General features: G+C 41.6%; 1 protein-coding gene across 1 annotated transcript in view; it reads left to right on the top strand.

Moving 5' to 3' along the window:
- Mkx (mohawk homeobox) overlaps window positions 1–20,035 on the top strand; it is a 69,814-nt gene extending 49,779 nt beyond the window's left edge. The window contains exons 6-7 of the mRNA NM_177595.4: window positions 17,800–17,833; window positions 17,947–20,035. Coding sequence (NP_808263.2) covers window positions 17,800–17,833; window positions 17,947–18,136 — 224 coding nt within the window. The 3' untranslated portion in view covers window positions 18,137–20,035. The remainder of the gene's footprint in view (window positions 1–17,799; window positions 17,834–17,946) is intronic.
- Window positions 20,036–25,778: the final 5,743 nt, after the last annotated feature.

Raw genomic sequence — 25,778 nt, 5'->3', positions numbered from 1 at the left:
AAAATCCCTTCCTAATGCACTGTGTATTGTGACTGTTCACCAACTGAAGCAACCTTCTCTAGGCTGTTGCAAAACTGAAGCTCCCATAATTATGCATCGTGCCTTTTTGAGAATTTTCCACACTGGAGCTGCCTAGACATAACATGGCTTAGACAATTCAAACACAAACTATGAAGAACTGTTGTGTTTCTCATTATCTGATCCATTTCAAGTAAGCCTTCAACTGTTTTCAACTCTTGCTACAAAAACTAACAAAGGCAACTGTAGAATTGTCTTTTATCATTATTGGTTGCTTAGCAGCTTACAGAGGTCATTTCAGATTCTTACACTCTTTGTGCATATTTTAAAAAGTGAGACTAGAATGACTAAACCACCTAACTCACAGGCCAGCCGATAAGCAGCAGCACTGGAGTGGCTTCCTAGCCTCTCTGTCCTCCTTTTTGGTGTTCCTCACTGTTTCAGGAGTAAAGTCCTGTGAATGCACAGGCCTATGCATTTGCAGTTACTATAGGTAAAAGGTTGTCCCGTTTGAGATAAGCCAAGCAGAGCCTTGGATCTCACTAGTAATTGCCTTTAGAAATCTGGGTCTTAGCAGAGTTTCCACTTGGGTATTTCTTCAATCAATTCTAACCTGTAGCTCCCTGTTCTTAAGGACAGTAATATTCTGAGACCCTAGGTAGCTGAAAGCATAGCTATATATATGTATATAGGCCAAATATAATATACACATAGACACATATACAGTATATACAGATATAGCAATGATAAAGCTTAATTTCTAATTGCACAGTAAGAGATTAATAGAATAACTAATAATAAAATCAAATAATATAACGATACAGTGATAAAACATCATTTCACCTTAAAATTACTTAAGGACCCTGAGATAGCTGTTTTTTGTGAGGCTATGCCAGTGCCTGGCAAAGACAGAAGTGGATGCTCACAGTCAGCTATTGGATAGAACACAGGGCCCCCAATGGAGGAGCTAGAGAAAGCACCCAAGGAGCTGAAGGGGTCTGCAACCCTATAGGTGGAACAACAATATGATCTAACCAGTACCCCCGGAGCTCGTGTCTCTAGCTGCATATGTAGCAGAAGATGGCCTAGTTGGCCATCATAGGGAAGAGAGACCCCTTGGTTTTGCAAACTTTGTATGCCCCAGTACAGAGGAATGCCAGGGCCAAGAAGTGGGAGTGGGTGGGTAGGGGAGTAGGGGGAGGGGTTATGGGGGACTTTTGGGATAGCATTTGAAATGTAAATGAAGAAAATACCTAATTAAAAAATACTTAGCCGTTAAATTTTTGTGTGTGTCTATGTGTACTTTTGTAGTATATTTGTATGTGGTGTTTGTGTGTGTGCTCAAGTGTGCACCTGTACAGGGGCATGCCCTCCTCTAACCTTATTTCTTTGAGACAGAGTATCACACAGAACTTGGAGCAAGGCTGGCAGAGTCCTGGGGACTCTCTTTCCTGCCCTCTACAGTGCTGTGGTCACAGTTGTGTGTGTGCAGCTATGTCCAGCTTCTTTTCCTGTGAGGTCTGAGGCCAGAAGGCACAAGCTTTCTCCAGGAGCACTCTTCTCAGTGACCATCTCCATCCCCCACTTTCCCCTTTTCTCTGGAAGCCAGCTTGGCTGTTTCTCTACATGGCATATCCAAATCCTTGGTGTTAGTGCTCTTGCACTACATTATAATGTCAAATAAAGGGTCCTGGACCACACCACTGTGTTCCTGGGTAATCTGATACCACTGTGTGTCTGTGGCAGGTAGAAAAAATACAAATATCCTACAAATGGGAACTGTCCCCCCTCAGGTGAAATTCGGTAAGATCACATATTGTTCAGAACATTATATACTCTGACCTACTAGTGTTTATTTCTGGAATTTTCTAATTTTGGGAGAGTGAGGTTGACTGGACCTGTGGACTGTGAAACCATGGACCACAGGAGAACAATAACAACTGTAACTCATTGGTCAATGCTTTCAACATTGGCCCCATAGAAACGCCTGTTAAGATCTTCCTGTCCTCTTTTATGTTTTATGAGTCTTCCCAACCAAGTTGTGTACTAATCTGTGTCTTCTAAGATGACTTTTATAGACCTCAGAAAATGCACTGTAAATCATCTGAATGAGGTATCTAGTTACCTAAGGCTTGGCAAAGATGAGAACATGTTTTCCCCAGAAAAGACTCACTGTCCACCTTCTCTCTCCTGCTCCTACTCTTGTCTTAGGCTGACACTGAGTAGATGTGCTGAAGAGATGCCCTGGGGCTCACATCTGTGGTATTTTTTTAAATGCCTTGTGTGGGACTCCTACTGTGAGTGGTCTGGGAATGAGCCTTTCTCCTGTGTTTGGTAGATACCTTCAGCTCCAGTGGACCCTGCTGAGCCCATGTGCAAACACTTTGCAGCACAGTGGCACACTCCTGCAGGATGACAACTAGGGGTGCATTTAATTTGACAGGCATTTAAACTAACAGAGACCATTATGAGCAGTGGTGAGTGCTTCTAGGTTTAGGGATTCTTATAGTTCTTGGTTTCTTCCAAACTATTCAATCCTTGAATTCTTACTGATCTGTACAGACAACCCTTGCCTTCATCCTCCAACTGATGGACACATGAGTTATATAACCATATTCTACTAGGAAAGGGCATATGCCTTAAAAGCTTTGGAATCTTGCAAAGAATGTCTGACTTTCCTGGCTAGTACACACAAGCACAAGGACATTTGCTTGTAAATCTATAATAAAAGTATGTTGTCTGTTTACTCCTGTGTGGGAGAGCCAGGCTCATTTCTGTAATGCTTGATTTAAGAAAGTGGCTGCTATTGGTTTCACATTGCACAATCACTAGTTCTTCTAGATGTCTTAGGAGAATGCAGGGATTTGAGATCATGAAATTTGATTTTCAAACCACTCCAGTTTATCTAGAATATATTCTACCACCAGACCCCAAATGTCTGAGTGGGTAGATCTGATTTGTCCTGAAAATATAACATTTCTGACTCTCTTTGTGTCTCTGTCTCTGTCTCTCTCCATCAATTCTAATTTATTCTGCCCATACACTCTTGACTGTGAGCCATCCACTGAAGCATATCTGACCTACCAAGAAAATTAGCACACACCCTTAAAAAAATTGACTCTTCCTCTCCCAGAAGCTATCAATAGCTCTACAGCTAGGTCTGGAATTTCATGCCAACCTCCCCTCTCCATTGTTGGGATTTTTTTCTGGCTTGAAATTTCATAGGCCATGTGCATGCTATCACAGCTATGTGTTATTTTGTAATGTCTTGTACCAACACAGAAATGCCCTCATGAATTAGATTGTTGGAGTTGTTGTATGGAGATGTATTAGTCAGATGTTTTTAGAATAATAGAACTTATACAATGGGAATTTATTTATATGTAGGAAGGGGATTTTAGAATGACTTACAGATTGTGGTCTACCTAATCCAACAATGGCTACCTGTGAGTGGAAGGTCCAAGAATCCAGTAGTTCCTCAGTCCACAAGACTGAATATCTCTATTAGTCTTCAGTATATAATGGGATCCTGAAGAAATAGGCTCTAAAGCCAGTGAAGGGATAGACTTGCTAGGGGTGGGGGTAGAGCAAGCAGGCAAAGAGCAAAATCTTCCTCCTTCTATGTCTTTATATAAACTTCTAACAGAAGGTGTGATCCAGATTGGAGTGAGTCTTCCCACCTCTAAAGATCTGAATTAAAGATGTATCTTCCCACTTCAAAAATATGGATTAAAGATGTGTCTTCCTACCTCAAAGATCCACATGAGAAATAAATTTTCCCACTTCAAACCAAGCAAAAAATTCTTAGTATTTGTATGTCTTCATTTTGGGTTTTAAATTTAATTCCCAATGTAGCCAAATTGACAACCAAGCATAACCATCACAGAAGCCCTGATGAATTAGGTTTGCATCTGATTTCTGGTAGAGATGCTGTGAGCACAGGATGGCTCCACTTGCTCTGGTGGAGGAATGAACTCATCTATCTTTGGACCAACCTTCCATGAGGCACTCTCAAATCTCAGTCTCTGTCTCTAGAATCTCTAATGGGGACTTTGCTAGATTCATTCTCAACAATTTAGTCACAGACTGCAAAGAAAATAAGTGCATTTTTTTATTGCCAAAAGCTGGAACGTTCAGTATCCAGGCACTGGCATCTAGTGAGGGTTGCCTTGCTGCGCCATCCCATGGCAGAATCCAGGAGGTGCCAGAGAATGTCAGGGAGCAAAATAAAGAGATAAACACATGTTTTCTGCAGAATCCCACATGGACAGTGACTAACACACTGACCCATCTGTGAGGACAGAGCTCTTGAGACCTAATCACATCTCAGAAGTTCCCACTTCCCAGCAGTGCTGCTTTAGCAGTTAGGCTTCCATAGTAGGAACTTGAGGAGTCATTCAAACCACAGTGCTAGTCCTTTGGTTCCAGACGATAATAGCTTGTTCATATTCAGAAGTGAACGGCAGCCTGTGTGGGAACCACTCAATCCACCGTCATAGCCACATTTAGTGTCTCGGTCCCTCTGTCCCATGCCCATAGCTTTAGGCTTGACAGCTGCCAAGTTGACTTCAGGGTGCTGCATGAACTTCCCCTAGGGAAGATGAGAACAGAGGTCCACTCACCCAACACACCAACAAACCAAAGTAATAGTTTCACCATAGTCTAACCAAGTGAGCAATGAGCTAACAGGGGTCACAAGAGCTAAGGGGAGTCAGATGACCTCAAAAGCAACTGTATCTCCAAAAATGCTCACCCTACTGTGGATGATGACTTCCCTGTAGTTCCCCCTTCCCTTGATCTTCTGCCCTCTCTATTTCTGACACATCCCAAGGCCACAAGATCATATTCAGCTGGGGTGGAGTTACATATAGCTGGAAGGGAGAGATGGAGAGGAATAGCTTGCATCTCCAATGAGGGTCAAATGACTTTCCCAGTGCCCCCTTTATGAGAGGTCAGCAGTGTAGATATTGAAAGTCTCTTGATCTCCCCTCTTAAGAGACCAGCTACCTCTCAGGGATGCCATAGAAATAACAGATTAAAAATGACCCTGTTTGGAGACGGGGAGATGGCTCAGTGGTGCTTGCTGCACAAACACAAGAACCTGAGTTTGAATCTCCAAGTCTCCCATTAAAAAGCCACATGTTAATGAGTATGTCTGTAATTACAGTGTTACGGAGACAGGAGGATCTGGGAGGTTTGCTGGTCACTTGTTTATCTCCAGGGGTTCTCAAGAGTAATAGATTATCCATATACACTTGTGGACATGTGTACACACATGTGGAATATTGCATATACCTCACACACAAATAAAAAATACAAACATAAAATTTAAAAAATAGTAAAAAGAAAGAAAGAAAAATAAAAGAGAAAAGGAAAGAAAAAAGAAAAGGAAAGAAAGAAAAAAGAAAAAAAGAAACCTGTTTACTGAGCTTTTTCTTTGTGTCAGTAAAAAAGAAACCTGTTGATTAAGTATGCTGTAGGCTAATGATAGCTTGAATTCTTTGGTTCTGAAGTTTCTATTACTAATAACTCCCTGTTTAAGATGTCATGCCATAAGAAAATTATAATAATAGAGCAGAGTTATACAACTGGAGTGGACCGCTTACCTCTGAGGGAGTATTTTCCCTGTTTCCATTCTGCCTATGTCTAAGCAAAGGCAAGTGGGAAAGGTGTCCTTTCCCTCTCCTAAAACAACCTTACAGAACCATCAACAACTGCACAGAACTGCTATAGTAGAAACTCACATGAAAGTAAAATCAAGAGCACAGTGTGCTGTGCTCAGCCATGGACTAGTTGATGTTTGTCAAAATTCTGGGAACCCAATAGTGATTTTTACAATATCAAAGAAAGTGCTGCCTTGTGCTGCCGTGCTTGAGTGAAGGCCAGATATTCCTGTGTTGTTTAACTTAAAGTAGTGTGCTTCCCGGCACTAGTGTCACACTGGGCCAGCCTCTGCCTTGTGTCAGAACTCCTGAGATGTTTCTTCCAAGTCAGAACCATCAGTTCCAGACCCAGGACCCAGGGATCTGCCCTTTGGAGACAACGCCTACCGATCCCCCAGCCACTGGAGTTGCATGCTCTTCTTTACAAAATTCCCCCCAAAATAGACTAGAGTCCTAAAGAATGGCAGAAGAGACTCAGAGGCAGTCTGGACACCTTAATGGATGTGGGACAGCCCCATGCTTCTGAAAAGTAGCTACAGTGTAGCTCACAATGACAGGAATCATAACACCATGGCCCTAACTCCACCACATCTGCTCTGGCATCCTGCACTTCATACCTTGTCTTCCAGGCAATCTTAAGAGTGAGATGTTACTGTCACCCTATTTTACAGGTAAGAAACTCAGGCACCATGTGTGAGCAACCCACCTGATATCACCTGCTTAGTGAGTCTGATCATTTTTTCCTGTAATCCCAGTTCAAATCTTCTGCATTACCTAAATTATTGCAAAGAATATGGTTTGTTACCTATAAAACATATAATCTGAGCCAGCAAGATGGATCAGTGAGGAAAGGTGTTTGCCTCCAAGCCTGATGACCTGACTTTAATCCCCTGCATACGTATGGTGGAAGGCAGGAATTGTCTGCTACAGTAGTCCTCTGGCCTCCACTTGTGTGCATGTAAGCACACACACACACACACACACACACACACACACAAATTAAACAAAAAAATAAATGTAATAACAAAAAATAAATGTAATAACCTCTAAAACAATGGTTTTGCCTCTTCAAGATGAGCTTTTTAGGTTAAAGCAATTTACTTCCTACATTTTTTTCCTAGAAATTCCCTGGATTCCAAATGTAGATGGAAATAGAGAAGTGAGCTCTGTGTGCCACTGGAATTCAGTAGATGATGTAATTTTTATCCAAATTCACTTTTAATCAATTTAAAACATAAAGATTGCACATACTTACAGGATACTATGTGATAATTGTACATTTAGAAAGCAGTATATATTTTAGTTAAAATTCATTTTTATTTTGTAACTGGCAAACAAAAACATAACAATTGTATGTTTTGGGAGTACGATACAGTCTTTGTGTTATAAATTAGTATGAAGGAACACAGTCAAATATTGCTGCGGCATCTGTCACCAAGCCTCTAGGTATGACTGCTTTAGCCAGAACCCAGTCCCAGAGGGAGACATCTGCCCTAGGTGTGCAGGTGTGGCTCATCCCATAGGCAAGCAAGGGCAGCTCTCAAATGAGATGAAGATGGCTCATCTCTTCTTTTGGGGGGCTTTTGTTTCTTCGTAGCTTGGAATGTACACCTCTGGGCAAAATGTAGAATGGATACCTCTGGTAAAACAGACTCATGGTAGAAAGGATTTACCAGTGTTCTTTTGGTCAAAATGGGCCTCACAGGCCCTGTAGAGGCTGTCTGTCCTCTAGCCACAGCTACCACACAAGGACCAGGCAGGCACCTCACCTTTATACATGGCTTCTTTTCCCTTTCACCCTTCAATGCTTTGGAAGCAATCTGGGGAAGGATATCTACATAGCACATGTAAACAAATGGCCAGAGACAACCCCAGGGGTCAGTCCTCACCTTCTGCCTAAAGACAGCTTTTCTGTGTTGTCCCTCGAGCTTCTGGGAACTCTCCTGTCTCCAAACCTCCCATCTAGCCTTACGGGAGCTGGGATTACAGACGCGTGCTGCTGGGCCCATCTTTACGTGAGAATTCCGATTCAGATCTTCGTGTTTGTATGGCAAGTGCTTTTACTCTCGGAGCTAGCCGTCCATGTTTCATTTCAAATATACCTTCATTCCTGTTTAAGTTTTACACAGTGTTTGGAATTGTGTGTGTGTGTGTGTGTGTGTGTGTGTGTGTATGTGTGTGTATGTGTGTGTGTCCAAATGCTAGAACACAGAGCACATCTAGGATAACTTCATTTTTAAGGTTCAAGTTGATCAAGAGTGTTGCAGTGCATTTGGAATGTAGGAAGGCTGCTGATAGAGTCCATCTTGTGTCTACAACATGGTTTTTTTCTTTTGTAATAAATATAGCAGTTAAACTGTAAATATAGAGCAACTGTCAATTGCTATTTTCCTGAAAGAGCCAAGATGATTGTGCATGTCATCTTTTTATTGTGTCATTTCTGGTGTTAATGCAGTCAGACAGATTTAACCCCAAGGTTCTGTAGTCTGAAGTATCGTTTCTGGAGACGGAGATGTGTGGAATTTGAACACCCTGGCAACAGTGTGAGCCAACTCAGAAATACACTGCAGTTCATATATCAGAGGAAAAATACTTTTTGATGGTTTATCAGAGATACTGAAGAGTTTGAAAATGCATGGAGGGAGCCAGAAGTTCCAGCCCATTACCAGATTATTACAAGTGAATATTTTTCCATTTAAAAGGCTTATATTTTGCTAAAGAAAGCCATATTAGAAGTTTGTAACCTAATTTTATTCAGCTGTGTATTTGTTAACCAACATTATCCTTCTGGTTTTGCAGTGGGCAGGTATAAGCTTGCTCTTATAGAGAACAGTGCTGTTGAAGAACACAGGAGACCATTGCAAATATGAGGGAACAAAATTAAGAACATGACAGTTTCAGAACTGGTTGCTCAATTCGTATGCAGAGTGGATGCTTTTGTAGACCTTGAGTGTTCCTGCAACATGGAGTCACACAGAAGCAATTCATGCAGAGCTAGGCAATCGTTTTCTGAGACTTGGCTGGAAACCTGGCTTTCATGCATGAAGCATTTTGGGTAGCATCTCCAAAATTCCCTTTGAGAAAATGAAGTAACAAAACCCATCAAACACTCAAGGTCAGCAGCTCTTTAATGTGGCTCCAGGGCTCGTTGTCCTGGCGTGCTGTGGTGTTCTGGCACACAAGAGCAACAACAACGCCATCTTTGTCTTTGAAGATGATAGATTCCACACACTTAGTTCATTAATCTGAGTTGGTGGGCTTTGCCTAGAGTTAAATATTCTCTCCTTACACAGTGATTTTCATATTAATCTATAAACAGTACTGCTTTTCTCAGTGTCTGCATACAACCCCACTTTAAAGATGTAAAAAAAAAAAATAAAGTGAGATAGGAAGTTAGTATTTTTTCTCACAAGGATCCTGTGCTGTGTGTGTTCAGATTCTCTTTTGATGTTTTACAAAATTTTGTCATGTAGTTTTTATAACCACCCCACAAATTCTAAATGAGGAAGTAGAGATGCAGAAAGTCACACAACTGGCAACCCCTCAGACAGCAAGAAGAGAGCAGGGCTGTGCTATCAGGTGAGTCCAGACTCTGCCTCTGTGTTACCCGGTGTCACTGTGACCTCCTTTAGATCACCTTCATCGCTAATACAAGAAGCCAGGGAAAGTGAGTATTCATCATCTCATCATCTCAGACCCTCTGCCTGGTCACCTCCCAGCTCCTCCCTCCCACAAGCTGCACTCTGGTCTTCAAAGCAAAGTTTCAGACTGGAAGCTTTTAGCTTAGAAAGGGTGGAGCAATCTTGGAAGAGGAGACTATGCAGAATAACTTCACATCAAGAACATTCCAAATGGTTAGTGGAAAAGACTGAGAGCGAACCAAAATTTTATCATTGGATGATACTGTTTATTTTAAGAAGCTACTTTGAAGTTACAAATCCCATTCCCTGCATGTTCAATCCACCAGTCCGATCCATGAGAGTGCAATGGCTATACATCATGGAAGAACAAAGACAACCAGGAATGAACAGAACCAGAGTAGCTGTACATCTCACCAGCGCAGAAGCACACAGGAGTGAGCGAAGACTTACCAGCAGAATCCCATGCGCTCTGCCCAATAGGAAAAAAATCCATTAAGGCCAGTGTTTCCCAGTGAGTAAGGGGCCACACAGCACATTTACAGGGAAATGATGGCACTGGTGCTTCCACAAAGAGAAAGATGCTGTGGGTTCCTGTGAATGGCAACACTGTAGACCCTGGAAGTTTTGAAATGTCACTGTCTCTAGATAAAGAATTCTTCACCACTGGTCCCACAGTAATGGGTGTGGCTTCTATATTTTATATTCTGACATGACCCAAAGAGGATTGTGTACTGACAAGAAGGCAGCTGAGGTGGGGATCCTACAGATCCAGGACATCTGGGCATCATTAGCCTTGGCTGGAGCCAGCCCACATGAGAGGTAGCAGGAAGGAAAAGAATGTTGGGCCAGATGTGGAAGCCATGCTATGGGAAATACTGGCTCAATTTTTGGAAAGATTTTTCCTCCGACTCTTAAATGATTTTGGAAGCCACCTAATAGTGGCCCTGAGATGAATAATTTAGCTAGAATATTGCAAAGGAGGGGAAAGACTGTAGATCTATCCATGGATATGAGATTGGTTTCATTTTCTAATTCTCCGTAAGTAGGTTTCCAATGGGCTCCACCCCACTGCTGGCTCACCAAACAGACACCTCATGACTCGTACAGAAGCAATAGACCAGCTAGTGACTCAGTATCACTCCTGAATTCAAGGTTTACAGGGAAGCTCGCTCAGGAGGGACTCTCAGAAGCAGTTTAGTCCTCTAGGTATGGGCATTAATTACATCGTTGGGGTTCTCCTTCTTTCACTTCCCTTTTGGTCAGAAGTCATTTTAAATGATTTACTTCAACTCTGCAGAAACTCTAGCTGTCCCTAGGAGATAACCACAATTTCTTTTAAAAGTCATGAGACAGTGGCTGGCCTGTAGTGATGTAGCAGCAATTCCTTCCAAGCTAGAGTACAGTGATCACAGAGCGAGCATAGCTCTTAAAACATCGATCTAATTAAAGCCTTGGGGTGCTGTGGGGGCTTGTTTATGTTTCCTTTTCTGAGACTTGGAGAAATGCCTTGATCACAGATCAAACCACAGGGAGAGAAAGAAAGCCTTTGTTAGTGTCCTCGTGTCCCTGGTCTACAACTCTAGAAAAAAGAAAAAGAGTTGAATGGTTTGTCTGTCTGTCTGTCTGTCTGTCTTTCTGTTTATGTGTGTGTCTCCGTGTGTGTGTGTGTGTGTGTCTCTGTGTGTTTATGTGTCTGTATATGACGTGTAGAATTTTGGTAAGGAAGAGTTCTCCAATACATGCAGTGATGAAGCTGGAGAGATGGTTAAGAGCACTGGTCAGTCTTCCAGAGGACCTAGGTTTGATTCCCAGCACCTACATCATAGCACAACAGCTGCCTGTAAATCCAGTCAGAGGATCTGAGGCTCTCTTCTGACCTCTTCAGAAACCAACACACACATAGTACACAAATGTACATGCAAGAAAAATACAGATATACACAGAAAAAATACTTTTAAAATGCATGTACTGAATATCCTGTTTAAAATGGATGAATACGGATAGAGAGCCATCTCTCTTGTTCTCATTTGGTTTTGGTTGCTGTGATAAACATCATTACCAAAAGTAATCTGGGGAAGAAAAGGTTTATTTCCCCTTACAGATTATATAGTCCATCACCAAGAGAAGACAAAGTAGGAAATCAAGGCAAGGCAGGAACCTGGAAGCAGGAACTGAAATAGAGACCATGAAAGAATGCTGGTTTCTACCCTGGGTGCACGGCTTGCTCAACTAGCTTCCCATACACCCCGGGATTGCCTAAGTAAGGGTAGTGCCACTCACAGTGGGCTGGACACTCCCACAACAGTCATTAACTAAAAAAACAAATTTGGGGCATACATATCCACAGGCCAACTGGTGCACTCAACTCTCCAGACAAGGTCCCACTTCCCAGATGACTCTAGTTTCTGTTGAGTTGACAAAACTAACCAGTGCGCAAATGTCACTCTTAGGCCTGAATGCCCTATCTTAGTATATTGCATACCATTTCCCAGGTTTTACACAGTGAACTTTTATTACTGTCTTTTTTTGATTTGTGAGTGTTGAATTCATGTATTTTTGTCTACAACAAATGGAATAAAAGTACCACCAGATTCAACCTATTAGCAGAAAGAGTAAAAATTTTTAATACATTTTTATTTACACTTTTATATATTTATTTATACATACATAAATAAATATATATATTTATTTACTTCTCTAGGAATAACCCAGAATAGAATCATCAGTAGACCTAGTCTGGAAAATATCAGTTTACAACAGGGAAATGTCATGATTTGATCTGCAGCTAGAGCATCCCTTTCATGCTAGTGTTCACATGTGCTGATTGTATAGTGTGATAATGCAGAACCTTCATTCAGGGATTAATGAACACCATGGCATAATTGTTCCCTATTGCATTACTTTCCTGTTAGGGAAAAATAAGAAAAGCTCTTTCATTTTCTTTAATTACACTTATTTATGTGTGTGTTGGGTGGCGGTAGGGAGCATGAACGCTATGGTGTGAGTGTGGAGATCAAAGGATACGCCATTCCAGTTTGTGTTCTTCTGGATTCTAACTCAGACTGTCAGGCTTGGTGGCAATCACTTTACCCACTGAGCCATGTTGCTGGCCCAATAGCTTTTATTTTAAAGGAGAAAAAAGTAAAGCCATCATAGAAGCATCTATGTGGGCAGAGGGGCAGCCAGGTACCCTGAGGTGGGGAAATAAACATTGTAAGGGTCACAGTGGGATGAGACACATGGATGGTGGCCACTGCCTTCTTTAAGGTCCTACTGCTTTGGAGCAATCAGTGTTTATTTCTTCACAGAAGGTTTCTGTCCTCCATGTTTGCTGGGTCTTCTTTTCTTCAGTCTTTCTATTCCTGTAAGAATAGAAAGCTGTGCCTGGTGCCCTGTGTCTCAACTGCTCTCACCAGCCATGGCTGCCAAACCGACCACCTTGGTGGAAGCCTGGTAAGCAGGCGTGGGGATTTGTGGCTTTCTTGGGAGAATGGACATAAGCTCCAAGGTTTTAATTTCCCTGTGAGGACATGAGGCTGTGTGATAGGCGAGGTGGCCTATCCCCTTAGAGCAAGCACAAGCTATGGCTTTCTCTCCCCACCCAAGTAGTCCAATGGCCTGTTTTGTTTTCCTCTGGACAGAACAACTTCAGTGTTTCTCTCTCATTCTACTGAGCCCCACGTTGAGACAAGTTGCTGCACAACTGACATTTCCATAGGATTGTTTCTCTGCTTAACTTTCTAAGGAAACACTCGTCCAAATTGAGAATAGCCCTTCTTTAAGTTTCAACATGCTTTGAGTTTTACAGCATCCAAGATTTTCCTAACTGCCCACATCTTTCTTCTTTCCTTTTCTTTTTTTGGTCTTGAAACAGGCTCTTTTGGCTGGCTCAGTAGCAGCTCCTGCCAACCAGTTGCTTTTATGGTAATTGACAGCATAGCTGATTTTTGGAACCTTAGAATCAAAAAAGGCATTTTAGCCCAGACATCGGGGAGGCTAAGCCAAGCTACTTGCAGAATGAGATACTGCTGAGCAAATGTCAGACCCGGCTCTGTATATGCTAATAAACTCCACCAAGGAGCCTTACGGCACCACTGTAGCACAGGCCTGCTTTCTCTTCACTCTCAGCTGTACATATTCTGCATCTCCTCTTCCTTCTCCTGTCTGTACTCCTACCAGCTGTAACGGGGTGAACAGAAGTTACCTACACATCATGACCACCAGTGACTCCTTGAACACTGACTATGTACTGCAAGGCAACTACGATAGCCAGAAAAGAGGAGCAAGTGCTTGCTTTGACAAAAAAACAATAGGGAAAAATTGTAGCCTTTAGTAGCAGCATTTAGTGTGAGCCATGAATCGCAAACTTGCTGGGCATTCCTCAGGTTGTATTGGTCTCTAAAATGTCTGGGACATCTCCCCAGACTCCATCTCAACACAGTGAACAGAAGTCCACAAACTAGCAGATCTTTAGAGCACTTGCTGTCCAGAAAATACACAAATATTTCCAAGAAAGGGAAGGTTGTTTATGAACTTCCTTTTGTGGTTCACATGGAAACTAGATTCACCACACCTCAGGCATGGTCCACATTGCAATATCCTAGTCACACTGGAAAACCACCAATAATAATAGCCACTCAAACCACCATAGATGCAGAAAAGATTCCAGATATGACAGTCAGCTTCTGCACCTGTTCTGAAATCCTCAAGAGTGCACCTTGGGACAGTTTTAGCCTTGATAGGAACACAAGCTGTTTCCCAGCTATTGCAGTTTATGCAGCTCTGTCTCGGTCTTCAGACCCAGTCCTACTTTACAACACCAAATGTATCCACAACCCTTAAAATAAAGTGTAAAGTTCAGCCTTGGGACGTGTACCTCAGACCTGGTTCTAGGATTTGTCTAAGTAGGGGCTAGCAAGGAGGCTTGTTGGATAAAAGCACTGTCATGCAAGTTCAGAACCCAAGTTCCAATCCTCAGGACTCATGTAAAAGCCAGGCACATAATGGGAGCATCTGTAATACTAGTGCTCCCACAGGGTTGTAGGAGGCAGAGACAGAAGAAACCTTGGAACTGGGAGAAACCCTGGAACCAGGTGTACAGGACAGTGAAGAAGCTGGTTTGCTTCAGTCATGGCGGTCAGAGGTCAGAGGTCACACTCTGACTTCCCTCTCTGCATCATGAGCACACATTCACACCCACAAATGTGAGTGTGTATACAGACTCATTTTATACAGAGAGAGACAGACAGACAGACAGACAGAGACAGAGATGGGGAGAGGGGTTCTGGAACTAATTAGAATGCCCAAACAAGGGTATGAATGGGTTTTTACACATCAGAGATATTTTCATAGGCACGTTCATCTCTAAGCAGAATTTCAGAATTTCACAGCCTGTTACAAGCATCTCTGTTCTCAGCGGCTGCACTTTAAGGAGCCAGCCATTGTCGGTGCCATCAGCATCAGCCACTCTGGGGCTGCAGAACAGATGCTCGTCTTGAAGACTCTGCATCTTCAGGATTTTGCATCACATTACATTCCTGACAGCTGCAAGCTTCCTGTTTGTCCGCAGCCACCACTCAGCTGACTTGTCATGTAGGAAACCATAGTCCCTTACCTTCAGCTGCTGCAAATGGTTCGGCTATGAACCTGAGCATCAGAATGTAGTCTTTTCTAAGTTGAGTTTTCTTATTTCCCTAATGTTTGTACTTCATGGATCTTAGTCCGCTTTTGACAGATCTTTTTATTAACTGAATATCCCCTAACCTATTGTTTCACTTTTGGCAACAGCTGTGGGAAAAGTTGACCAAAAGCCAAAATATTGACTTTCTGTTTCTGTCTCTTTGCCTCTGTCTCTGCCTCTTCTGTCTCCTCTCTCCCTCCCTCCTCTCTGTAAAATTTCCAGTGTTGCTGACCTACCCTCTGAAAGGCTTGACTTGTTCTCTGGTTCTGGTAGCATCTTGTACCTGTCACTACTGAGTGAAAATAGATAACAGGGGAGACTCCGTGGACACCAAAGAGACATGGGACCCTGTACAGAGTTACCATCACTGAAAACCTTGGAATGGTGATGCTGAGATGACTCAGTGGCTAAAGGCACATGCCATCTTCACTGACAAGTTGACTTAGATTATGGGATTTGAGTGGTAGAAAAAAAATAAATTTCTGTTCTCAATGCTATACATATGCCCCATTAGTAAATAAATGTGATTTTTTAAAAATGTTATAACGCAACACTCAACTCTTAAAAGAATCATCGATAAATCAGTATTATTGGAGTTCTGTGGGCCAAAAATTATTGCTGGTTTACTCCAGTTAAGTATATTGTGGATAGTTCTGAGGCTATTTGCTATTTGATGCTAATTTTATTCTCCTAGGAGGGGTTGAGAACAAAGAATGATTCAACACTCAGGTGTTTTCCTATAAACCTTCTTCCCACTGTAATTTGTAAAATAAATGCAAGAGCCTGTGATTGGGCAGATACAGGGAAGGTGGAGCTGAAAGTGGGGAGAGAGGAGGAGTGGGAGAGAGAGAGAGAGAGGATGGTGGAGGAGGAGGTGGAAGGAAATTGGAGCAGAAGCAAGTGGCCTGGAGAAACCACAAGTTCTAAGGGGTCTCATAGATGGGGAAGAAGGTAGTGTAGTGGTAGATCTGCCCAATCTAGACACCCGTGAGGCACCACCTGTTGCAGGAAATATTTAAAAAGATGAATGGGTCATTGCCCACTAGAGCATGGCCCACCAGGCTACCTGGACAGAGGCACAAGTGCAGGAATGTACTGGTTCATCTTTTTAAATATTTTTGCAACATACATGAATGACTTTCAACCCCAAATTATCCAACACAGCAGGATGCGGCTCTGATGGTCCAGTCAGAAGATTCCAGGCTGATGGCGCTCCAGACCCAAGCATTTCTCCCTAGCTGTATTACATGCTCCTTGAATGCTCAGGGGAAAAAGACTGAGGGCTAACATGAGCCCGGAATGGCAGATCATCTCATGTATTCTTCATATAGGCCTTGAAGTGCCTTCACTTTTGATTTTCTGCTTTTTTTTTTTTTCAAGTTTGCTGATCCCTCCGGTTGTAAGTAGCTCAGAGCACTCTATCCCCATACAGAGACCTTCCCTGTTAGGAGGCTTCTGGATTCCCTGTCTGCAGAGGACCTTGAATCTGGCCTCCGTTCACAGCCATGCAGTTATTTTCTTGTGGCTCTCTTCTTCATCCTGTGAAGTATTGTTCATGTTAGACTACATTGTAACCTGTTCCTTCCTCTGAGCTTTCCTGGGCTCTGACTCTTAGAGCTCTTCATTGGGAATTAAACTGCACTGCGTGGCAGACCTTGGGCACATCAGAGATAATGGAGAAGGCCCTAGAGAAATACTGAATAGGAAGAGGACAAAGCAAAGGGAAAGACTGAGACCAAGAAAGGACAGTTTTGCAGAGGTCATAGGAAGAGGAGGACTTTGAATACATTGTGTGCATTTTCTGCTTCCTTTCTGTCCTAAGATGCTTCCTTAAGTAGATTGTTTATTGTCTCCTATTACCGCAGATGATGGTTAGTGGGGGCTGTGGTGACCACAGTGTATCCATTACCTAGATTCAGTTTTCTGAGCTTATAGGGAGACCCTGACTGTTCCCACTCCTGACCAACACATTTTTATCCCCAATAAATCAACTTTTGTGTTTCCCAGGCCATATTCTTTAAACCAATGGAATGAATAAACCCAGAACCCATTTCAATCTTTCATTATATTTTCATGGTATTGGACTTGATTGATGATCAGGGAGCAGATGTGCCCATCTCTGGCATAAGTCAGCTGTCTCCTTCTTTTCCATGACAGCAGGACCAGGAGTTTTGGAGACTGAAGACAGGTTTCTTCTGATGGACCAGGAGCTCCATATAATATTAGCATTAGGCCTGTTACTCATGCATTGACTATCCAGATTATCAGTCTCATCCGCACACATACACACACAGGCTGGAGTCTCAGGAAATTGCAGAATATGAAGGTTGGGGGAGCCCCAAGAGCTTCTAGGAAAGTCTTTGTTCTGGAGTTGAGGAACAATACATCTACTGTGTGTGGTGTTGTGGTGTGCTGATGGTTGCTGACAGGTGAGGAATGAACAAGAACATTGACCTAGTATCGTCACTATGCCTCCCTGTACAGCCCTTCCAAGGCTTGGCTTCTTAGTAACCTTAATAACTTACGGGATGCTATAAGAAAAATAATTTCAGCCATGTTTCTGGATAAAATTTTATTCTTGGCAATAATGAAGAAATTCCTAAGATTAAACAGGACTGGAGGAGTGGCTCAGTGCTCAAGAGCAGTGTCTGCTTTTTCAGAGGACCTGCATTTGGTTCCAGGCTCCCACATCAGCTGACTTACAGCTGAGAGAGAGAAAGAGAGAGAGAGAGATAAAATCTTAAAAGACAAAGTCCAAGAAAGAGACAAGTGACTGACTTTGTGCTTCTCTTTATAGACACCCCGGACATCGGATCTACTAAGGGTGACAGGTGAGCAAAATGAGTTTCATTTATCGCTGGTGCTTTGCTGGTAAACTGTCTCCAGGGCACACAACAGTGGGCCTGATCGCTGATCCTTCCTCTTCTTTCTTGCACACATGCAGTGCTGCTAACAGAAGGGGACCAAGCAAAGATGACACATACTGGAAGGAGATCAATGCAGCCATGGCCTTAACAAACCTTGCCCAAGGAAAAGATGAAGTGCAGGGGACGACCACCAGTTGCATCATCCAGAAGTCTTCCCACATAGCAGAAGTAAAGACAGTCAAGCTGCCACTGGTGCAGCGCTTCTAGAGTGGCCAGGAAGTGCTGAGCTGTCAGTGGGTTGTTTGTTTGTTTGTGTTTGTTTTTACCTAAATCCTCATCCTAAGAGCCAAAGCAGAGGTGAAGAGGACTCCCTTAAAACTCCTGAGTTCAACTATCGTAAATATATCAGTTGCTTCTATAAAAAGACATATAAGTTATAAAAACTCATTTTAATCAAAAATATTAACTTATTTTTATGTTACTGAAACTATGCATAAAGTATCTGCATTACCATTACAGTAAGTGCCTTGCTCCCTGAGGTAAGCCCCAACGTGGGCACAGTGAAGAGCTGTGCCTCAAACCATCAATGCCAACACTTGCTAGACTGCATCATTCCCACTGGTCCAGGACAGAAGCCAATCGCCGAAAGCCCATGAAACAATTTCATTCATTCACATGTTCAAACTTGGAAATCTGTTCAGCCCAGATGAGGTGATCTTTTCTTTCTTTTTTCTTTCCTTTTCTTTTTCTTTTTCTCTTTCTTTTTCTTTCCTCTTTCTTTTTTTTTTTTCTTTTCCTTAACTTCCGGTGTGATGGTGAGAATTTTATGTGTGGGTTTTGTTTGCATATCAGTTAGTGCATCCAAAATGAAAGGTGCTGCAGGACCACATGATGCATACACTTAAGAAGAGATGCTTTCAAACTACTTTAATATTGTAATGCAGTCAAGGATTGTTTTCCCAAGCACTGCTGGAAAGTATCCCAATGCCCTTTACAACTAATTGGGATTTTTTTTCCCTGAAGCTTTAAAAAGAGTCTTATTATATAAATCTTTGAAATTTTTTCCTGTGTAAAGCTAAACCTAAAGTTTAGTTTTAAATCATAATCTTGTTTGCATTAGAGCTCAGGGTTCCTGTGTGATGGAAGCCGCTTTCATGTGGAGTGAGTAAAAGCTTTTTATTTGGTTCATTTCAAATCCCAATTCAGATGGACAATTTGTATTGCAATGAGAACAAGACAACGAAGAAAAAATCTGTGTGTGTATATACATATACATGCAGAAAAATTGATTTCTTAAAAATTTAAAATGTACGGGTAGCAAAATATGTTCATGTAGCATAGACTGTTTAGTCTCTGATTTTTGCCAGATAGGACATTCAAATAGAAATTAAGTGAAGTCTTGCATTAAAAGAAAGAAAGTCTTGTTTCTAAATGTCACTACCACAGAGTGAGAGCAATCGCTATCAAGAAAGAAAAGTCTTTTCCATCAAGCATTAACATCCTCCCCTGCCTGGGAAGACTGCAAACCAGAGGAATGTGGAGATGCCCAGTAGAAAAGGAAATCTGGAGATGGCCTATAAAACAGAGCAAACGTTCAACAGCAAAGTAAAAAAGACTAGGCTATCGGGGGAATTTTTTTCTGGTTATGTAATGTATTTTCTAATTGTTTTAGGCTGGAAAGCATTTTTGCAAGTGTGAATGACATCTGGTTTCACAGCACATGCTGACGTTTTTTTCTTTATTTTACAAAATGCTTTTAATGCCAAAGTTAATCTGGTTGCTGAGCAGACATGACGGCCTTGATGGCCCTCGTAGGACACTTTCTCCTGTATCATAGCATAGTGGGGTGGGGGTTATCTAGTGTAATGAAGATAATTTGATATGAAAATATTTTGTACGTATATTTTTACTTTGTTTTCTCAAGTGCTGTTGGCAGTTGCAGTTGCCCTAGGTGAGATGTGTCAGTGCTGACTGTATGAATGGATGAAGTATTGGGTTCTTCTCGTGCAGCCAGCCAAGTGGGGATCACTACAAGACAAGCCTGCCCAGATGTGCATGAGGCAGTGAGAAGCAAGAACGAATACTTCACTCTTTCTCATACTATTATAAGTTATTCTGGTATTAAATATTTTAATAAAAGTGTTCTTGTTTTAACATATTGTGATTAGATAAGTGAACTTTGGGTTGTATTTTATTTGAAATTGTCATGTTTTACATTTTTCTATCCTTTGGGGGGGGAAATCAGCTAATTTGTTCTGTATTATGAACACAAACCAATGACAGGATACTCTCCACATAATTTCTTTAAAATACCAAAGCTTGGAGTCTGGCCTATACACACATGAAAAATAGGTAATTAGCATATCCTGAGCAATGTCTCCAATTAGAATCATTTTATTATTTTTCTGTGTTACTGTTGTTTTATCTGGAAATCAGAGCCCCCCTGACCCTTAAAAGCACCTTGAGCAATGCCAAGCCAGCAGCTGAGAGCTCGGCTGACATGTAATTTATATTGAAGAGAAAGAGACTCACTCTTATTTTACAGTTGTATTTTAATAAAATTAAAGTCTGTCAAGAGTTCTTGACAGATTTAAAATAAAAGTTCATTTCTAGACTTCAGTGATCATATGGGATTTGTTTGCCTTTGAAAGCTGGCCAGGGCGAGGGAGCAGGAGACAGGAACAGCCTCGCATGTGGCTCATGGATTGGGAGTGCTATAGTTGGACCAAATTTGAATTCTATCACTTTAAGCCACTAACCCACCTGTTAAGACCCAAGGACAAGAACACAACACAGACTGTTCAAATACTGGGTTGTACTAAATTCTTTTTCCATAAATAATACAATAACCATTCCTCTTCCATATTTGCATATTCATGGATTCTAATTGCCTTAAAAAGAAACTTTTATCAGCATACCAAGTCATGGGTATTGTCATGACATTTCCATACTTCCATATCTTTAAGCTTTGTTCATATAGATCCCCTATCCATTACCGTTGTGTTCTGTACAGGGGAGGAGCTTAGCTTGGGAGTCAGCAGAACCGCACTGCAGTGCTGACTCTGCACCCTATCCACACACAACTGCGAGATTTAGACTCAGTCTTTAGGTGTTGTGCACACAGAGTATGAGGAATGAGCAAGACATTGCACTCTGAGGGATTGAAACAGTAGATGATACACAGAATGCAGGAGCCAGCAAGATGGAACAGTAGAAAAGAACATTTGCTGTGAAGCCTGACAGCAAATTTTGCTCTCCAGAACCCATGTGGTACAAAGAATCAGCTCCAGTCAGCTGTCCTCCGATCTCCACACTCAGAGTAAAATAAGTGTAAAAAACGTAAAATGCCTACTACAGTGGCTGAAAAATAGATGATCAATAAATGAAAAATGCTATCACATACTGTAATTTGTTCCATGTGATATGTATATAGGAGCTAAAAGTGTAGGTGGAATAGGGATTGGAGACAAAAACACCTTTACAGAAATCTTGACTTTTGACTTGAAAGACTTCAGTGGAGAAGTTAGCTCCAGAGTTAAAGCGTGGAAGGTGATATGTTCATTACTATCACTGGAAACTTCTACAGCAAAGCATGAAGTAGGGCAGAGAGAGGGAAAGCAAGCACACCCACCAAAGATAGTGAGCTTGGTGGTGTCCCTTACCAGATGACAAGAACTGCTTTTGCTCCTGTCCCCTCTTCACACTGCTCAAGATGCCTACATTCATGCTGTTGCCTGTGTTCTTTGCATGCTCTAAATAGCAGTGTTAAGCACACAGTGCCAGCGGCCACTGTCCTCTTTTAAGACTCACCCAGCTCAAATGGCATAGGAAGCAAAGACTAATAAACAAAGAGTAAGAATGAGCCAAGCAGCCTCCCATGGAGTTGAGGGACCTGTGCCCTAGAAGTCATCATGGGACTGGTGGAGTGGAGAAACTAGCAACTGGGGAAGAAATATCACCGCCAAGCCCACCTTGGAGTTTCATCAGTGTAATTGGGCCTCTGCTCGTCACCAAAACAACAGGTGAAACACTTTGCAAGCTGCACCCAAGTGTTCACAGGGCTGTGGTTACAAGTGTGTGCCCCTGGACCACCAGGCACAATAGCCATCCTTTCTTGGCTGTGATTACAAGTGTGTGCCACTGGACCCATGGACATCATAGCCGTCTGGCTATGTAGGTTGTGGTTTTCATGAAGAGTATAGGATTGCTTGTTTTAGTAGACACGTGTTATGGTCACAGTTAGGTTCTCCTGTGTACAAGGTGGTTCTTGGATCAGGAATTCTTTGTGACAGAACCAGAAAATGGCAGGTGCTTGTTATTCCATGGGGATTCTAGCACTGAGACCTGTCTTGCTTGGGAAAAACAAACAGCAAAATCCTATATTTTCTGAGGTGAAAAGACTGCCAGGATTGGAGGAAAAATGTCCAATGGTTCCCACAGGAAATCTATAGGAATCCATCCCATATAAAATACTCTATAAGAATCCATCCTGTGTAAAGAAGTATAGGACTTTGAAAACAAATGTCAATGCACAGTCAGTTTCTGCAAATTTCTCTTGTAATGCATCTGATTAGTTATCAGTTTGGGCTTTAATTAATATACAATAGTTGTATAGATTATTGGTAGAGTGTGATATCTCTATATTGATGTGTTGCAGAATAATAGAGTCAGGGCAATCAGTACATCCCTCCAAAAATTTGTTTCTTTGTGGCAAGCATTCCAAATCCTCTCATCTAGATATTTTAAAACATTTAGGTATTTTGAAGTTTATAGTAAGTATGTTATTACCAACTAGAATGGAGCTCTACCACACATTCTCGTCTATCTTATCTTTGAACCAAACCTCTGTTAGCTCTCTGCTCCCTCTATACCCCAATGCTTACAATAACAATAATAAAACAAACATGTGAACACATGTCTTCCACACACCAATTTCAATTCATTCAAACGTATATCTAGGGGTCATGCTTACATCATATTGAATTCTGAGTATTTGTTTTAATCTATTTTGTTTGAAGGGATACCATCCAGATTTTCATAAGTATCCCAGCTCACCTCCAGCACAATGGATGGATTCGCTTACTTCACATGCTTGCCAGTACCAGCTACGGTATGGCTTCTACAACAGCAGTCTCCTCTGGACTGAGCTGATGTCCCCCACGGTACCCCTAGAAACTGATGATGACTTATTATTATTATTATTATTATTATTATTATTATTATTATTCTGTAGTCTCTTGAGAACTGTCTGTGTTACACATGTCAATTCCCTGAGGAAGATATGGACATCTACTCCTTCCTCCTAATGCCCTAACAACAAGCCAAAGTAGAATTCTACCACTATTCCCCCTGGGAAACAGTGGGTCTTCTGGGTGTGGGTAAGGGGGTTACTGGCAGGAGCCCAAATCATCTGCACTGGAAAGTCTTAACCCATCATGAATAATGGCCTCCCCAGACTACAAAGGAGCTCCTTTCTTTTATTCTTCCCAGCCTACATACTGTAGTCTCTCACTCATACCCAAAGGTCATATGCAAGTAAGACACAATTTCATCAATGTCTGGAGGAGGAGTGGTCAGATATTCATGAGAGCATCCAGTGGTGATCCCTGAAAACCCCCAGTTCCCTCTTTCTAGAAACGAATGCCACCAGTTTGTGTTCTTCTACTGAGGGGCGTCCTTTAATTTAGCCTATACATCCTGTACTTTAACACCGGGTCAGGTGCAGTTTGCATTTTCCTGCTGACTGGTTACTATGAATATGGTTCCTTAGCTTGATGTAACCTAGCTATTCTATTCCTCTTGTAGCCTGATACTGGGGAATCCTGTCAGAAAGCCATCCCTATTTAGCCCAATGTCATGAGGTGTTCCTTTTATTAGTTCTGTGATTTTCGGTCTTGTGCTCCATTTAAAAAAAATATTTTTAGTTCATTTTAATACATTGCCAGAGATTTAATGATTGGTTTGTTGACTTTGAATAAAACTTTAAACTTTAATGCTGTATAAGATTGTAGATATAACTTTATATCGGTAATAGAAAAATTTATATAGTTTCAAAGCCAGGAGATAGAAGCTCCTACACCCCACTCTCCAGGTCCCATGTCTGAAGACAACCATGACCACATGGTCTTTCCTAGGCTTCTGGAACACAGTCTTCTTTTCACCTTGTGTTTTTTACTGTGTGGACTACCTTACCCCACTTTTCCATGTCCATGTTTATCTTTCCATCTGAATGTATACATTTCATATTTTTAAATAAGTGGATAATATTTTATTTTTGGATTTTTTTATAATCTGTTACCAAATGCCCCTTGGAAGAATTTGGGTTATTGGTACTCAGTTTTATTCCACACTGAAACAAGGAGCTTGCCCAGAAGATGAGTTAATATGCTATTTTCTCCATCAAGAAAACCTTCCTATGAGAAAAAAGTCAGGAAAACCAAGTGCCCTTGAGACATCTTGTTTATACTGAACAAGGCTGTCATAACACTGGCTGCATAGGTGACCTTGTGCTTCTGTGCCTTCGAGTTGGAGCCTTTGGACTAGACACTCACACAGTGAATTAATGGGCCAATGGACAGGTGCATGGGTCTCAAGAACTTGTGACAAATTATCATTTTAAAATTCTACTGGTTTACTTTTTCAACCATGGGTGTTCCGGCTTCTCCTCTGATCAGTCAGAGCACTGAAGGGAGTGAACTTTTCCAGGTTTGACAGTACAGTGAGTGAGTCATTTGTGTGAATCTGCTTGTTCTTGTGAAGATAGCTGGCCCAAGATGAGGTTATTAGCATATCTTTTCTGCTGTTTGTTCATGGTTTTTCTTCTTTTGCCTTTAATTGTCTATTTGTGGGTCTTTTAAATATATATTTAAAAATCAGTACCTTGTCTGAAATGAGATGGGGAAGTTTTTCTGTTGTTTTAAATTTTAAACTTCAAATAGCATCCACATATACATGCAGTTTGTGTGGAGTGTACCACACAACTCTGCCCCAAAACTGCACAGACTGCAGAACCACTCTGCTAAGAACCATGGCTGGCTGCCTTTGCCTGCTCACTGACACAGAAGTCGTGGTCTTGACAGCCATGTTGTCTCTATTCACCTGTCTGAGACATAATCCTAGCTAGAGCTGTTTCTTATCACTGTGGGGAATTACAGCACATGTGATGTCTTGAATAAGAAATGTCTCCATAGACTCATGTATTTAACCTCTTGATTCGTCAGTCATGCTGCTCCAGGGTTGTGAGACCTTGGGATTCAGAACATAACTTTGTTTTGTTTTGGAATTTGATGAAGGCCATTAGCTAGGCCATCTGTGTGACTATGAGTGTAGAGTTATCTATTGGAACCTGACAGGCTACCTGATATTGTTTCTCTTTATTGTCCCCTCACTTCATGTTTAATAGTTTCTTCTAATTTTTATATTCTCTTTTGTATCTTTGGTTGCTTTTTACTACTCTGTAATCGGTCTAATTTTAAATTTATGTAGTCTGATAGTATCATGGTCTTTAGTAATGACCTCTTCCTTTACAGAGCTTCAGCCTTGGCTTCTAAGAGCCGGAATACTCCCAAGTCAATAAAGATGGAGTGGTCATGGAGAACTGATAACCTGTACTTCATGTTCACCCTCTCACAGGTAGTTAAGCTTAAATGTGCACTATAAAATCTCTTCAACCAGCAAGCCCAACCATTAATCACTAAAGCCTTAATGATCTCTGCCTTTTGGATATCCTAACTCCCCAAAGGACTATCAGTTTAACTATAACTATCTAACAACCACTAAGTTAGACTTTACGAGCTGCTGTTGAGAGTTCAGCTATTTAAGGCTGATTTTAGAAATCTTGGCATTTCATGCCATTTTCTTGATCACTAGTGCTGTAAATAAACACAAATTAGAAAAATTTATTTTCCTG

Source organism: Mus musculus, chromosome 18, assembly GCF_000001635.26.
Source record: "Mus musculus strain C57BL/6J chromosome 18, GRCm38.p6 C57BL/6J".
NCBI classification, from domain to species: Eukaryota; Metazoa; Chordata; class Mammalia; order Rodentia; family Muridae; genus Mus; species Mus musculus.
Note: the sequence above shows the minus strand (reverse complement) of the source record. Positions and strands in the feature narration are given on the sequence as shown.